General features: G+C 44.0%; 1 protein-coding gene across 1 annotated transcript; it reads left to right on the top strand.

Annotated features, from left to right (window-relative positions):
* The first annotated feature begins 37 nt into the window (after positions 1-37).
* Positions 38-14,487, top strand: jazf1a (JAZF zinc finger 1a). Its single transcript, XM_069515926.1, has 5 exons — positions 38-328; positions 7,048-7,120; positions 9,043-9,239; positions 10,456-10,625; positions 11,775-14,487. Exons 1-5 carry the CDS (start codon positions 214-216, stop codon positions 11,949-11,951), a joined length of 732 nt encoding a protein of 243 aa, XP_069372027.1. The 5' UTR covers positions 38-213; the 3' UTR covers positions 11,952-14,487.
* The last annotated feature ends 10 nt before the right edge of the window (positions 14,488-14,497 follow it).

The following is a 14,497-nucleotide window of genomic DNA, read 5'->3' as shown; positions in this document are numbered from 1 at the left end:
TCACCAGCCAGCCCTCCTCCTTCCCCCATCCCCACCCCCACCGTCCCGCCTCCTCCCAGCTGCGCTCGCCGCTGTCCCGTCTGTCTCCCCCGGTGTCTGCCCCGCTGCTCCGCTCCTCTCCCGCCCCGGACCCGAAGCCTCCTCGTTCACCACCCCCCGGCTCCCCGAACCCTCTCCTCCCCCCTTCCCGGTGCATGCACCAGCGCCGCGACCATGACGGGCATCGCCGCCGCTTCTTTCTTCTCCAACTCCTGCAGGTTCGGGGGCTGCGGTCTCCAGTTCGAGTCTCTCGCCGAGCTCATCGTCCACATCGAGGATAATCACATCGGTGAGTCGGGCCGCAGGGAGGGAGGGAGGGGGGTGGCAGCCGGAGCTAGGCTGCTAGCTGCTGTTAGCCGCCGTAGCGTCCGAGCTAGCTAGCTTCGCGTAGATAGGCTCCCCGGCGCAGCATTCCGCTATTCCTGCCGCCCGCTGCGAGTCGAGGCTCGCCGGCGCTGGAGTGTTCCTGCACCGAGTGGCAACAGCAAACTCCGCTTCTCCATGAAATACGTGTCCGCACATGTATGTTTCACTGGGGCCGTGAGAGTTACCTCTTTTGCAGCGGTAACCCGGCTGCGAGGGCCGCGGAGGTCTCATAGGTGTAACTAGCATCCCGGCCAGGCAGCGGTTTGTCAGCTAGCGTTGCAGGAGAGTGTTTACGTCCGCGGGCCTGATGCAGCGGCTGCACACCGCCGGGTGTCGAGCTGCTCCACGGTCTTGTTGCTTTTGTCACCTCGGGTGTCTCAGCTCGTCAGCACATCACATCTGTGCATTAAGCTGGTGTCACTCCATTACCATTGACGCTGCATCAGATTAAACCAGGCTGTGACAGACATGCAGGGATTTAATCAGATTTTACTCCACAAGCGTCTGTTTGTTGTTTATTGGACCTCCATTTCCATTTAGACTGGAAAACCGTGTGATCACTGTCACCTGGCACCCACCACAGCCAGTTTCACCATCACTGAACAGAAGACAAAGATAGTAACTGGGTAAACACCACAGTTGGGGAAAAAGTAACCATGCATTTCATTTATTTTGATGTGCCAATTGGTAAATGATGGCCTACTTTTATCAGTCAAGTCACAAATAGTGGTGCATTTCAAGGAAAAATAAGATAAGTTAATAAGTTTTAATGACGATGTTATAAGCTGCAGACTAATTCTCAGTATATAAAATGTTACTAATTGTGTATGATTGAAGTAGTTGGCATGGTTTTGATAAGGGAGAGTTGCTTTGCTATGATGTTGATATGCAAGTGGAAATTCATTCAGATGTATCTTGGCAATGTGATGCTTGTTAATATTTAAACTATTCATCTGGAGCATGAATCTAACTCGCTCCACTGCAGAAATAATAAACTTGTGTAGGTTCATCTACAATCCACCATAGAGGGGTTGATTATTATACTTGGGGAGTTGACAACCACAAAAAAAAAACTGTAACAAAGTTGTTGTGGGCTAATCGTTATTTGCAGCGTGTATCCATCCTCAGGAGGCGGTGGGGTGAGGAGGGGAGGGGGGTGGGAGGGTGGATGCTTCATTGAGCCTGTCTCCATGGCAACTGGCAGCCTCTGAAGGGGTTGGGGGCAGTAATACTGGCTGAGTTATTGCACACCTGCTGTCGCGCTAACAAAGAGCGTCCCCCCCCCCCGTTCAGCCAGCTGTGATGAGGACACCCGGCGACGTCGCATCACTCACGTGTGGGACGGGGGCTGATGTTTGAGAAGGGTCTAGTTGTATTTTTGTAGGGGAAAGTGGAGCAGGGTGGTTGGTTTACTTCATCCTGCCATATGCTCCAAGGATCGTCCAAATTTACCAATGAGGTAAATTTGATTTTTCTTTTTCTTTTATCTTCACTAGCACCTGTGGCTGTGGGCCACAATGTTTCCTACAACACCTCAGTTAAAATAATATTAAAGGTTTTTTAAACCAAAAGAAAAAAAAACACACAGCCACTGAGAGATGCCCCATCTGGCTCTTAGCTTGAACTTTGACCCCAGCAGTCAGCTGAGCAGAATGGCGGTTTACTAGTCAGATCGCTTGAATTAATGAGTACGCCGTCTGCTCGCTTTATACTGCGGCTGGTCATCAGTGGTATCCGGAACAGTCTGATCAATACCGCTTGCAGATCAGTGACAACGGGGATGAGTGTGACAGATGGAAGGGATTGAGGTGAGAGTGTGGGAGATAGAGGCGACGCAGGGGGGTTAGTGGCATTTAGCACCGACTCTCCTTTGGTTTTGAAGCGGTGCAGTGGTGTGTGATCAATAATCAGTCAAAAGATAAGCTAATTTGATCCTCTTAACCCCTTCGCATGAGACCTGGGATAAGCTGTTTGAGGATTTGGAGATAACAGATTAGCTTTGATTTGTGGTTTGTCCTGCAGTGTGCGGACAGGTTATGAGAAAAGATGGCGCTAACCATAAATCAGATAACCTGGAGGTGATAACGGGCTTGTGAGAGCAGACATAAATAGTGGTAGATGGGAGTCAGTGGTTTTTCAGGTCAGGGTACAGATGGATTTCGGTCATTACAGTAGACTATGCTGCCCCCTTGTGGTAAGATATCCTCCATTGCATAGCCTCAAAAAGTCTCAATGATCTCACTTTGTAACTTCTTTGGACCGCCGCCTGCTTTGACATGATATCTGGCAGCCAGCAGACCAGATGATCTTTTCCGTGAGAAAACTGGCGTGATGTGCCGGTTGGCGCTGCTGACCTCATCCCAGAAGAAAGTGCCGCCGCTCTCCAATGAGACACCCGCACTGTTTAGATCACAGCTGAAAGCAAGAGGAAATGGGTTAGGTGAGTTGTGTTTAGTGTGGTGGTGTTGTGTGGGGCACTCTATCTAAGGTCTGAGGAATGCAATGATGTCAGGCTACTCTGCCTGCGTGCACGCCAGCGGTGAGTTGTGTTCTCACCTGCACAGGCACATACCTGCCTCTTACATCAACAAAGAAGTGAAGGGAGGGAGGGAGACAGACAGGGATTAAAAGTGGGGAAGAGATTTCAAAGGGGAGATAAAGAAAGGAAAAATATGAGGTCAAGAAAACAGGGAAACCCCAAACACCTTGTTTTTTATTCAGATTAGATTTTACAGCTTGACTAAAAGTGTGAGCTGTGACTTAGAGCCAGGTCAGCGTTGTGTAATAATGTTGGTGCTGCTGAAGCATGTTGATAAAGAACCTCCAGTCATTTTTTAAAGACGTAACAATCGTCACAGGACATATTTGGCCTGAGTCCTTTTCCTGCTGTGGCAGATAGAAAAGGCAATTGTTAACACACCATGGAGGAGTTGTAAAAAAAAAAAAAAAAATCCTGATGTATAAGATAATCAGAATTATTGAAATGTTTATTTTCCAACCCCACATGCCAGCTTGTTTCTCCTCCTACTTTCCGAGGTGCGACGGGGTTGTGTGTGTTTGTGCATGTGTGGGAGTGTGGTTACCATACTTCCTAAATGACCTGTCAGGGTGTAGTGCAGCAATTAGTGGATTGGCATCCTAAGATGGAAACTGCAGGCCCTCTCTTTTCACGCTACAAATATACATCCACACACAGACACACACTCACGCGCTTTAGTCACACGGATCACCTTTTGGAATTCACAGGGCCCGAGCACCCAACCAAGCCCTAGGAAGTGTAATTACAGAGAAGTTTGCCTCCCCCCCCCACCCACCCACGTCCCCCCTGCTCCCTCTCCTTCTCCTCCTCCTCCTCTCCCTCCATCCGGTTTCCTGCTGCTCTTGAAACATGTTAAAATGCACTCTGTGGCTTAATTAGCGGCCTGCCGAACAAGCCATGCATTCTTGGCCTGGTTTCAACACACACACACACACACACACACACACACACACACACACACACACACACACACACACACACACACACACACACACACACACACACACACACACACACACACACACACACACACACACACACTACATATTTTCACATGCTTATGGACACAATGCAGACACTAGGTATTCAGCAGGGGGCAGCAGTGTGCTGTTGGCGAGAGATGGATGTCTGTGTTGAAATGCCTGGAGTGGCTGTTGATTGGGTGCTGCTTTTAATGACAGGAATGCTAATTAGGGAGAAATTTATGGCCCTGTGAGACTGGCAATGTCTCAGACATGCAGCACACATGTGATGAAAAATGTGTACACACACACACGCAGATGGAAAACGCATCTAGGCTGCTGGCGCTGGACTGGAGAGTTTAAATCTAAAACTTTGTAATTTAATTAAAAAGGAAGATAGTTTGTAGTTTATCTGTGTGTGTGTGTGTTTTGTGTATCTCTCGTAGGTTAACGTTGGGGACAGATTTCAAACTAAAAATCAGCTAATTAGAGACAGCTTGTGCTACTCTGTCCCTAAGTGAGTAAAAGCTGATTTTTGGGTGAGTGGTTGAAGTTAGGGTAGGCAAGCTGTGGATATTGTCAGGGTTAGAGTCAGTCTCTGTGTTAATTTTTGTGTGGATTAGTTGTTTCCCCTCCTGCCCTGGCAGTAGGATCAGCAGTGTGTTAGCTTCCTGTCCTGCTCGGTGAGCGGAAGTCATAAAACCGGTGAACATTTACTGCAACTTGCTCTGTGCACCTGGCTTAGTCCAACACCCTTTCTCCCTGTTTCCTCTCCACACATGCGCACACGCACAAGCACGCACACAAACAAACAAACTCACACTTGTGTCTCTTGGACTTCAGACGACATTACGTTGACTTGGATTTTTGGGACATAACCTTAACCATAGCTACTACTTTCCTAACCGTCGTCCCAGAGGTGTAGAACCTTTCTCTCATCAAGGACCGTGACATTTTTGAGTAACCCTTCATGGGCCGTACAATATTATTATATATATTGCACAAAGTCTCTAATGCAACGACTGAAACTGAAACTCTTTTTGTAGGTTTCTGATGACAGATGGTAATGATGAAGATGATGATGATGATACTCACAGCAGGTTTTCTATGTTTGGGTCTGTCAATCTTGAGCAGAAGTGATTCTTTGAAGGTAGTTCCCCTAAAACAGAGTAGTAAACTTTAGTACTTTTCTCCTCAGCATTTGTAGTATCCGCAGGCTGTAGTACATATACTTTTATGCCTAGAGCTCAATTAGAGGGGGATTGGTGCTTTCAGCTTTTCATTGGTTTGCAGCTAACTGATTTCATTTGTAGGATGTTAGGCACATCAGCCGGTTCTTACATATATTTCACTACCTTTTGTTTACTTTTCATGCTCTAAAATCTCTCCAATTTCCAGGAAATGTAGTGTTCCCCATGTCCAGTTAGGCTTCCAACGATGGCAAAGACTGTCACCTCACAGCTCATGTGGGTTATTCCAGGTGCTCCACCTATTTCCTACTTCTTCCCTCTAGCCCCACTGCGACCCTTACATGATAAGCTGTGTAAATAATGGATGGGCCTACTGAAATACAAGCAGAGACTTGGCACTTAAATGTAAAATCCATTATTTTACTTCAAATACCCACCTCTATACTGAAGCTCAAAAAACCCTCCTGTCTAAATAATTCTGGGCTTGGTTACAGTGTTCGTCATGGTACTTCTCAACCTATACTACCATATTGTAGACGCTCTTTCTTTCTTGTCTGTAAACATCCTGAGTAATATCTACACATTATATTCCAAAAAGTGATTATTCATGTTTATTAATTACATTTATAGAATTTGTTCTAGCACTGCTACAAAAAGGTTCCAACTCTGTGGTTTCCAAATGGACACTGTTGCATGACTCCACTTTGGCAATGCTGTAGGTCTAAGAGTGTGTGTGTTTGTGTGTCTATGTGTGTGTGTTTATGTGTGGGTGTAGGTGCTCTGGTCTCTTCATCTGAGCAGCAGGTAGGATTATTAAGACACAGCTATAAAAGACCACCTCTGTAGACCACCTCAGTTGTATGTTAGTGAAAGTTTGTGTGTCAGCCACATTTGTGTCCATGGGTGCTTGGTATCCCTGCTCTTTATTTACCTTTTCTTCTTTCATGATATGAATGTGTACTAACGCATAAGACACTGGTCTGTGCACCAGTAGCAGCAGCAGCAGGGGTGGTACTAGTGGTAGTAGTTTGCCTTTTTGCCTTGGGTTGTTTTCGTGTTTGCTGGTCTCCTTGGTGTTCCTCTGCACTGTGTGAAGTCTGCATTCTTTTTTAATTATGAGGTGTGAAAGCCTGAAAACCAAAGGGCTGAGAGGGCCAACATGCGAGCACACACATACTTGGGATTGGTTGGAAGGAGAATCTAGGAGTGCGTTAGTTTTTGCACATATGATGCAGCTCTTGGATCCAAATCATGATACATCTGCTAGCCATTACATATGCTCCTACAGTTATGCTTACATGCACATAAACCCACTAGTTGTCTCTAAGTTTGGCTCTGTGCGAACATTCGAACACTTGGTGGCACTGGTGCTTCACAGATGCAAACAGCTGCAGCATGTTCTCATGCTCACTTGCTCCTGTTTTCCGGGGATGTGGGAGGGGGGGGGGGGGGCTTTAAATTTAAACACTGTTTCCCTGAGGCACTGGAAGTTACTCACTGTAGTGTTACTGACTTAGCAAGTCAACTGGAAAAAGCGTGTGTATGTGTATGTGTATGTGTCCGTTTGAGTAATACACTGTGTACATTCATCAGAGCTTCCAAGTCGCTCCTTCACTCCCTGACAAATTTCCTCTTTGCCACATTCAGACTCCAGCGATGATTAAGCAGCCTTGGGTCACTTAGGGAAAGGCACTGGTACTAAATTAGAGCGGGTTTGATGCTGGTGTAATAATGCGCCGCTTATGAAAGTGTTCGAAATGTATCTGCAGGCTGCCATATATTACAGACTTATACAGAGAATGCAGTGTGAGAAACGTCCAGTAATCTATCAGTCGCTCTGGCAGGAAGAATGGATGTATGACTCAGCTACATACTGAGAATATTCACAGGATATTTTCCCTCCACAGAGAGCAATGATTAATCTGAATGTCTCTCTCTCTCTCTCTCTCAGACACAGATCCAAGAGTTCTGGAGAAGCAAGAGCAACAGCAGCCCACTTATCTGGCCCTCAGCTACATAAACAGGTACAACACACATTCACACAGCCTTTAACCGAAGGTGTCAAGTCTACAGAGGGCAGCAGTGCTCCACCGTTGATAGTCTGCCAATGTTTGCGGGAGAGAATGTTCATGTGGCTTGTGGTGGAGCAGCCCCGCAGACCGATGTCTTCCCATAGACACGGCAGTGACTCATCCGCAAACCAGCGCAGAAAAAACAACCCACACACACAAGACAATCAACTCCTGACTCCCCACGCTGCAAACAGCTCAGCCGAGAGCTGTATTTTCAGGATAACGACATGTATGTGTGTGTTTTTTGTGCGGTGAACCGATGTGTCACGTCCCACTTAATGTCTCATTAAATCACTCCAAGATGCAGCGCAGAGACAGATAACAGTAGAGACACGGAGAAAGAAAAAGAGAGTGAGGTTTGTTTTTGTGTGGTAATTGTTCAAAGTGGCATGGTTGTAAAAGTCATCTGTTTACTGTACAAGGTTGTGATGAGTGTATACTTAAAGGGGCAGTTCGTTGAGCAGCTCAGTTATGTCTCAGCCATAATTAGATAATATTAAACCTGAAAGGCTCCTATTATAGCGACAGATAACACTATAGAAAGTTAAAAACATGAACAAAAGTAGGATAAGAGTGTTACTCTTTATAAAGCTATGATTTGAATTAATCCCGACTGACTTGATCTCTAAAAGAAGTTAGAAGAGGCAGAAAAAAAGGTTTTAAATATACAAAAAAACAGAAAACAGATTATTGGTGAGACCGTCGGAACAGTTTAAAGACTTCCTGCTTCACTTCTCTCATAACATACCTGCCATAGTTGTGCACGCATAGTTCTCCTCACAATGAGGGATTTTTACCAACACCATAGGTTTACCACATAAAGTTCTAATCTGGTTTCACTACTGACTTGTTTACAACATGTCTTGTCATCTCACCACTTTCTTATCTCAACTGATTCATTGGAGTGCTGTCAGCGTGTGTTCCAAGCAGTTAACAATTACCTTGAGTGCGGTGTTATCATAACTGATAGAGAGGATGGCCAAAACCACAAACATAAGGCCCACGTTTTAATAAACCAGGATTATCCTGTTAGTTAATTAGTTAGTAAATTACAATAAAAAGAAAGATTGACATATCAAATGTTTGTTTTTTTAATGATGTTTGGCAAGTCAGTGTGTTGGAAAGGTGTGATGATTTGTTTCCCCAGCATTGTCTCCATCTATAAGGTTCATTTATAATTTGACATCAACATGATAATAAAAATTATACCATGACAGGCAGGGACTTGAACTTGACTGGTAACTTGGCCTGCAGAGTGCATTGAAGAATTCATTTTTTGATAATAAAATGTCCCTGTAAGAAGAAGAAAAAAAAAAGTTGGTAAAAAGTACGACAAGAATATGGGACAAAAACCCAGAAAGGTTTCATTTCTCTTAATAATTGTTTCATTTTGATGAATAAATGCTATTATTATTGATTTTACTTTCTCTTGTTATCTAAATTCCATAATGAGATGTAGAATAATAATGACTTTGTTTTTAATTTAGGATGTGGGAATATATAGGGATCTTTGTTAAGTTGATAAGTTTTTCTTTTATTCTATTCTATCTAAAAATATCTACTGTAAGGGTTTATATTCTATACAATTATTAGTAGAACTATTAAAATGAAAAATTTAAACAGATTGCAACAGGATTGCACATATATGACATTGAAATTGTACATATAAAAAATGATTACTGCACAGTTACATGAGTTTAAAACCTGAGTGTGATATATTAGGTTTAAAGCAGGAAGGAACAAATGTAATGTTGTGACATTTTTAAAACACCATAATATTAATGTCATTGTTGTCTGGAAAAGCTCTTGTCAGTTGTGTTGTAGCAGAGACATATTACAGCTTTTTACTAATTACACCATTTTCATGCTGTCAGGTTCATGACGGATGCTGCACGCCGCGAGCAGGAGACCATGAAAAAGAAGGCCACACCCAAACTGTCCCTGTCCATCACAGGCGGAGTGTCCAGGAACAGCACGGCCACGCCCCCTCGCCACACAAGCGGTAACCTGACGCCTCCTGTCACGCCCCCCATCACCCCGTCTTCCTCCTTCCGGAGCAGCACACCTACAGGTACGACCGGTGTACGTGTTGACATGTGTGCTCGAGAGGAAGAAAGATGGATTGCTTTTTAGTGTGGAGTGAATGGAGGTGTTGAAACGAATGCAAATTAACCCCACCGGCAGTAACAGAAGAAAAAAATAAAAGCCCAGAATTATGGTCGTGCCATCGGGAGCATTTCATCAAATTCAGACAGTACAGATGAGCAAATGAAGGTTTTTGTAACCTAAATGGAATGAAGCTCATTTCATACCTGGTCGCTGAGCAGGAAAATTAAAAACATAAATCCAGCATGTCTGCCAAGAGTGCACAAGCTCAAAAATACAACCTGTAAATAGAAACCGCACGTTGTTCACTTTTAACACTGAAAAGTTGCTTTGTAATAGTTCGGAAATGTTTCATGTTCAGAGTTCCTCACATTTTTTTAATCCACTTTCCAAACGAAAACGAGTGGAAGAGAATGTTGCCTTCTGCGTGTTCGTGTGTGTTGTTTGTGTGTTGGGTATGGTGGCTCCTGCAGTGAGCAGACCAGTCAACACTCTGCTAATTACATAGCAGCTGTCATGTTGTGTGCTCGCATGGGGCCGTGTGTTGCACAGCCCAGAAGCAGATGTCCAATTCCAGCACAAATGGTTCCAAACGTAGTGTTAGGTCTGGGCTCATGCACCAGCCTGGCTCTGCACACACACACATGCACACACACACACACACACCCTTTCAACATGTGCCAGGGTGCCATCCATTTCCTCATGCTGAGGTGCAGCATTTCCTGTGAGATGGTGGGGGGTCAGCGGGCCTTTATGTGTCTGTGTGTGCCTGAACATTTCTGTGATGTGTGTATGCTTGTGTGTGTGCAATGTGCATGCATGTGAGTGGAAAATGTTCTGCACTTAGCAAAGCAGTTTTTCCAGGCAGAGCGATGGGGATCACTCCCACTTAATGATCTCTTTCTCAGTGCCAATCCCTGTGTTTTTGACTCACACACAGAAGCACATACACACATGCACTCCACTGCTGTTTTGTCTGAACAGCGCTCGCAGTGACATGTGGGCCGCTAAAGCATCAACGCAGGAGAAGAATACGCAGAAAAGCTTTCATAAAAAGTTACATATAATTTCTGTTTGGTAAATTCCCAGGGCATGATGTCCTTTTGAGTAAAACCTCTGTCCATAATTCATCTGTGGTGACGAGATCTTTTTTGTTGCGCTTGTCTCCATTGTGCCTGCAGGCAGTGAGTATGATGAGGAGGAGGTAGACTACGAGGAGTCGGACAGCGATGAGTCGTGGACCACAGAAAGCGCCATCAGCTCTGAGTCAATCCTCAGCTCCATGTGCATGAATGGGGGAGAGGAGAAGCCATTCGCCTGCCCCGTCCCCGGCTGTAAGAAGAGATACAAGGTACGGCCACACCAGAGGATAAGAGAAGTCAGTCAGTCGCAGCCGAGCAGCTATACGACACACTGGCGCCTTTGTCTGGGGATCACATGTCTGGACATAACGTTTGAAAAAGGACATTATAAATCCAGAATGTCATGATTAGAAGCTGTGATAAATATAATAAATAGATCATGGTATTTGCTTTGGTTGAATGTGATTACGGCCGCTCACAAAAAACCTCTTTCAGCCTTCGTCCCTGCTCCTTAGCTAATGGACAGTGTGGAAACATAACTCTTTAACACTCTTTTTTAAGACTAAACAGTGACGTGGGACGAAGCCTCATTTGCTGATGATCTGAGCGGGTTCACATGTGTTCATTAACCCCAGCAGGGTTTCTAAACAGATTTAGGAGCTCGAAAACTCTGCAGTAGTGTAGTCGGCAGGCGACACAAGCAGTTGTGTGTTTTAAAACTAAGTCGTGGTAGTATAGATGTGGCATTAGAGTAACATACAAGCTATGAGAAGCTGTAACTAAGCACAGATCACAAATACCAACCTCATGGTGGCGCCAGAGGAAAAGTCAGAAACAACATCACAGTAATCATTCAAATACATTGACCTGGAATGACACATGTACAATATTTCACAGCAGATCTTTTAAGTGGATTTTAAAATCTTTCAGTTTGGATTAAACATGATTGTTGAATGTGATTTGAAAAAAGGAGACTACAAACCTTTGAAATTTTACAAAGGTAAATAAATGTGTTTTAGTTTCAATAGGAAAGTGATTATTTCTTTCTGCTTAAAAAACATTTCTAAATACAGTAATATACGCCTAGGTGATAAAACAATAATAATTATCACAATTTATTTTTCATCAATAGCAATAAAACAAAAGTCCCATTATATATACATTTATATGGAAATTGTTTTGCTGTATATCAAGTGATTTTTATTCTCTACTCATGAGGAAGAGTTTAAAACCACAACCTTTAAACAAGAAATAATTATCGGACATTTATAGTAATAATTATTATTAATTAGTTTTAGCCATATTGACCAGTCCTAGGCCTAAAATTATAAACAGGCTGCACCATGGTTGTGTATATGCAACATCAAAAATTGTTTTTGTAACCTTTTTTCCCCTTCTCCCGTTCCCACCTCGCTCAGAATGTGAATGGTATCAAGTACCACGCCAAGAACGGCCATCGCACGCAGATCCGCGTGAGGAAACCCTTCAAGTGTCGCTGCGGCAAGAGCTACAAGACGTCACAGGGCCTGAGACACCACACCATTAACTTCCACCCGCCTGTCTCCACCGAGATCCTGCGCAAGATTCAGGGCTAGAGCCGCTGACTCAACTACCCCAAACATAGCCCTGTTCTATCCTGACTCTCCTTACCCCAACCCTTTTACACCCATCCCACACACTAAAGGATCAAGTGCATGCTTTAAGTTGTTCTTCTATTCTTTTCTTAAACTTTTTGTTTGTTTGTTACACTATTTTTTTCTATCCATGGTATATCACTTGTATTTTTGAAAACAAAAATGTATCTTTGTAGTATTTTTATCGTTGTACATTTGCACATTCGTATATGCTATCACGTTATTCGTTTCTATTGTTTGACTCACATAAGGTGCTAACTGTAAAAAACAACAGAAAGAAAAGACAAAAAACAAACGAAAGAAGCAAGGGAGTTTAAAGGAGTCGCGAAACAGGAAGTGCAACCAAGCCCTGCCCCCTTTTGTTTTCCTGCTCGTTAGTGCGTGCGTGGGAGGGAGTTGATTTTGGCACCGACCTCAGCTCAGGAGTCCAACACTCCCTGGCTGTGAGAATTTGCTGAGCTTAGGTCTGCGCTCTCACTTGAACTTCACAGGGTTTTAAGTACCAGAGTGCAGTTATACTTAAAATAGATATATTGATATATAAACAATAGCCAGATATGTACATAAAATATATAAAGGTATTCATGAGCATATACATAGTTACACTTTATTTTCAAGCTTTATTTTATATATTTCTGTCTGTTAGATAGTGTTTTTTTTCTACGTAAGCGTTCCTTTCATTCCTTACTTGCTGAGTTCTGTCACATCAGAGGAAAAGGCCACACAGCTGGCTGATAAGTTGAGTTTTACGAGCGTATATATCTACGTTTTTCAGCGTGACACTCTGAATGCGATATTTTGCTGTTGATCAGGAAGAGAACGTATTCGAACCAGGGCCAGGGGCCAAATATTCCAAACCTTTAAACATTTCACCTCCCCAACAGAAAGCCATCCATGTGTATTTCATATCTTCAGTGTTTTCCTCACTCAGAGTGCCAGAGCTGAGACAGCAGGTTAAGCATCATACTGTATGTATTCCACTTTTGTCGTTGTCTCCTCTTTTTTTTTTTCTCCCCACAATCGTTGCCAACAGCTCTCCACTGCCAAACATTGACCATACCATGTGCCTGAAGAGGGGTGGGAGGGTAAGGGGTAGGGGGCAGGAAGGATCTTAAAGTTTGAACCAGGAGGTCGCCGAAGCGCGGCGATGGGTTTCCTTCCGTCGCGCCTCCATGCAGATGATGGGATGTACATCAACGGAATGTCTTAACGCATGCTTTCTGTGTCGAAACGCAGAGACACTATGTGTGAGAGAGGGTGGATTTGTATCTAATGACCACCTACAACCTGTCATTTGCATGTGTGTGTGTGTGTGTGTGTGTGTTGTAGACAATGGCATTCCAGTTCATTGTATGAGTGCTTTGAGTTTGTGTTTTCAGAAGTCATCAGCCTATTGAGTATTACTGTAATCAGTGTGTTTCAGTGCCAGGCTGCTAGGTTGGACTCCTGTGGAGCAGGATGGTTGTGTAGCCGGCTGCCTGCGTGCTGTTGCCTCATGTCGTGTTGTTGCCCTGACGGGGATTTCATCATTCATTGCCTCTAGAAAAACAAGAGTGGTGCGGAGCCGCGTGCCAAGACACATTCATCTATGACATCATTTCCCTCATCATGCACAAAAGTTTTGAGCCGAAAGCTCAAAAGGTTTTTCTCTTTCATTCGATGGGGTAAAGTGACCTCTGCCATGCACACATCCTCCTGTCCTCCGAACTGCTGTTGCCATGGAAACCACTTGGTTAGCATGTCAATGAGACCTTTTTTGAACGCTTGTTTTTACACAAGGCAGATATCAGAAAATGACGATAAGAAAACAGTTGTCCCATCAATGATCTGTTATAGTAACCATCATGTACCTGCGCTTACAGGGCTTTTTAAGTGTAGATTCTTACCAAACAAGCACAAACGTTGCCTGAAAGACATGCACGTCTACTCTGCAGCACCAGTAAGCGGACCAAGATCTGTAAAAACCTCAGTATCAGTTTCAAAGTACATCTCTGGACGCACTACCCTGAAAGTAACCCTGAGATAATGGTTTGCGTGCGATAGAGATGCTTCATTCCTGCCTGTCCGCAAAGGGGGGGGGGCATCTGTGGCCAAGATGGATGGCTACTTGTAAAAAAAAAAAAAACATTCCGTCTTCACGGACTCCGCCATCACCATGGCAACAGTTTGATCTTCAATTGCAGTATTACACATGTGGGAAAGGAGGAGCGGAGGCTGTGTGCAGAAGGAGGGGATGAGGGAGGGATTTCAATATACTGTGTAAAGTGAATGTAATGTAATGTGTGTCTGTCGTCAAGTGCTTTTAAATTATATTTTCGTATATGTAACGTGGAGACTGATGTTTCCTTTTTGTACGGGGGGACGACAGGTCGTGACATGAGTGACTTGTAAATGATGTCAAACTGTCTTTCTATATAAAAGAGAAGCTGCTTAAATGTAAACAGAAAATGAATGAAAACAAAAAAATCCAGCAAAATAAAGTGAAAATCTCTGTCAAGTTCGTTCCT

The sequence above is a fragment of the Paralichthys olivaceus genome, chromosome 20, assembly GCF_024713975.1.
Source record: "Paralichthys olivaceus isolate ysfri-2021 chromosome 20, ASM2471397v2, whole genome shotgun sequence".
NCBI lineage: Eukaryota > Metazoa > Chordata > Actinopteri > Pleuronectiformes > Paralichthyidae > Paralichthys > Paralichthys olivaceus.
Note: the sequence above shows the minus strand (reverse complement) of the source record. Positions and strands in the feature narration are given on the sequence as shown.